The sequence below is a fragment of the Calidris pugnax genome, unplaced genomic scaffold (assembly GCF_001431845.1).
Source record: "Calidris pugnax isolate Ruff unplaced genomic scaffold, ASM143184v1 scaffold170, whole genome shotgun sequence".
Taxonomy (NCBI): Eukaryota; Metazoa; Chordata; class Aves; order Charadriiformes; family Scolopacidae; genus Calidris; species Calidris pugnax.
In genome coordinates, this window is record NW_015090905.1 from 464,683 (window position 1) to 466,106 (window position 1,424).

The 1,424-nt window shown below is 67.3% G+C and overlaps 1 protein-coding gene across 1 annotated transcript in view; it reads right to left on the reverse strand.

Annotated features, from left to right (window-relative positions):
- The window catches only part of LOC106892090, a gene marked incomplete at its 5' end in the record, with an annotated part of 12,764 nt that overhangs the window by 10,787 nt on the left and 553 nt on the right, over nucleotides 1-1,424 (reverse strand). Inside the window, 5 exons of the mRNA XM_014949001.1 lie at nucleotides 96-200; nucleotides 462-525; nucleotides 888-947; nucleotides 1,060-1,131; nucleotides 1,265-1,363. Coding sequence (XP_014804487.1) covers nucleotides 96-200; nucleotides 462-525; nucleotides 888-947; nucleotides 1,060-1,131; nucleotides 1,265-1,363 — 400 coding nt within the window. The remainder of the gene's footprint in view (nucleotides 1-95; nucleotides 201-461; nucleotides 526-887; nucleotides 948-1,059; nucleotides 1,132-1,264; nucleotides 1,364-1,424) is intronic.

A 1,424-nucleotide genomic window follows, 5' to 3' on the forward strand; every position in this document is an offset into this window, starting at 1 on the left:
GCCCCAGTTTGGCCCCTGCGGTTGGTGGGGCAAAAGGACCAGCCCTGGGATCAAGCCCCAGCAGCATCCCCCTCCCCGAGCCCCCCCCGACCCACCCTGGGGGCTGCGTGGCTTTGCCGAGGGCACCCCCTCACCGCTGATCAGCGCCACCGCCGCCTCTTCATCCTCCTCCGCTGGCCTTGGGGTTGGGCTCGGGCCATCTGCGTGACACCGGGTGACATCCCGTGAGCGCCAGGGAGGGGACGGGGCGTCCTGTGGACCCAGCGGGGCACACGGGGCCACAAGGAGCCCATCCTGCCTTCCCTGGCGCTGCGGGACACACGTTGAGGTGGCCGAGGGCTGTGCAGCCCCTCTCGGACCCTCCGCAGAGCCGAGGGCGGGCAGAGACACGGGGGTCACACAAGGAGGGGGGGGCTCTGAGCGTGCAAGGGACAGGGGCAGGCCATGGGGTGGCCACTTACCCGGCAGCTCCTGGAGGCCGTCGGTCCCCTGGGTGCTCTGCTCCAGGTCCGACTGGCTCGAGGTCTGAAAGAAGACAAGCCCCAGTAACGGTGCACGTCCCCCAAGGCACCCGCCCCACGGCCACGGGGACACAAGTGGGACCCAATGGGACTCGTGCCAGCCCCTGAGGGTCCTGGGGTCAACACCAGCCCAGGATGAGGACTCATCAATTCTACGTATTCCCCCCAAAAAGCCTTCCCAGGGACCAGGCAGCAACGCTGCCACCACATCCCAGCCCAGGGGCCCAGGGCCACGTCTCCCTCTCCCAAAATCATGGAATTGGGGAATGGTTTGGGTTGGAAGGACCTTGAAGATCATCCAGTTCCACGCCCTGCCCCGGTCAGGGACACAGGGAACTCCTCCTGCCAACCATTTCCCGACCTTACCAGGGACTTCCGAAGGATTTCCTTGGTGTTTGGAGAGTCCGGAGGGCTCCAGCTCTTGTCCTGGTCAAGGGGAGATGAAATGGGGTGGCGGGGGGGGGGGGGGGGCCCCCCCCTGGGCTCCGGGGTGAGCCCACAGGTGCCTGTCGTCCCCCCCCCCCAGCACAGTGGGTACCTTGAGGTGTTTGCAGACCGACTTGAGGAGCTGGTAGGTGGCCTCCCGCCGGCGCAGCGACACGAAGAGGAACTGCCAGGGAGAAGGACAAGGGTTTTGTGCCCTCGGTCACGGCCCTGAGCCCCCCAGCTGGGGACCAGGACATCCCAAAGAGCCCTGGCCTGAGCTGCCCCCCCAAGAACTGTCCCCGTCCCTGCTCTCTCACCTTCTCCCCCTCGGCCGTGCGGATGCTGAGCGCGTTGGGCACCAGCAGCGCCGTGTTGGTCTTCTTGAGGGCCGAGATGGAGGCGACGGGGACCACTGCCTGTGCCGGGTTTGGGGAGGGGGGGGACAGGCGGTGTCACCGTGTCTCTGGCTGCTGCCCG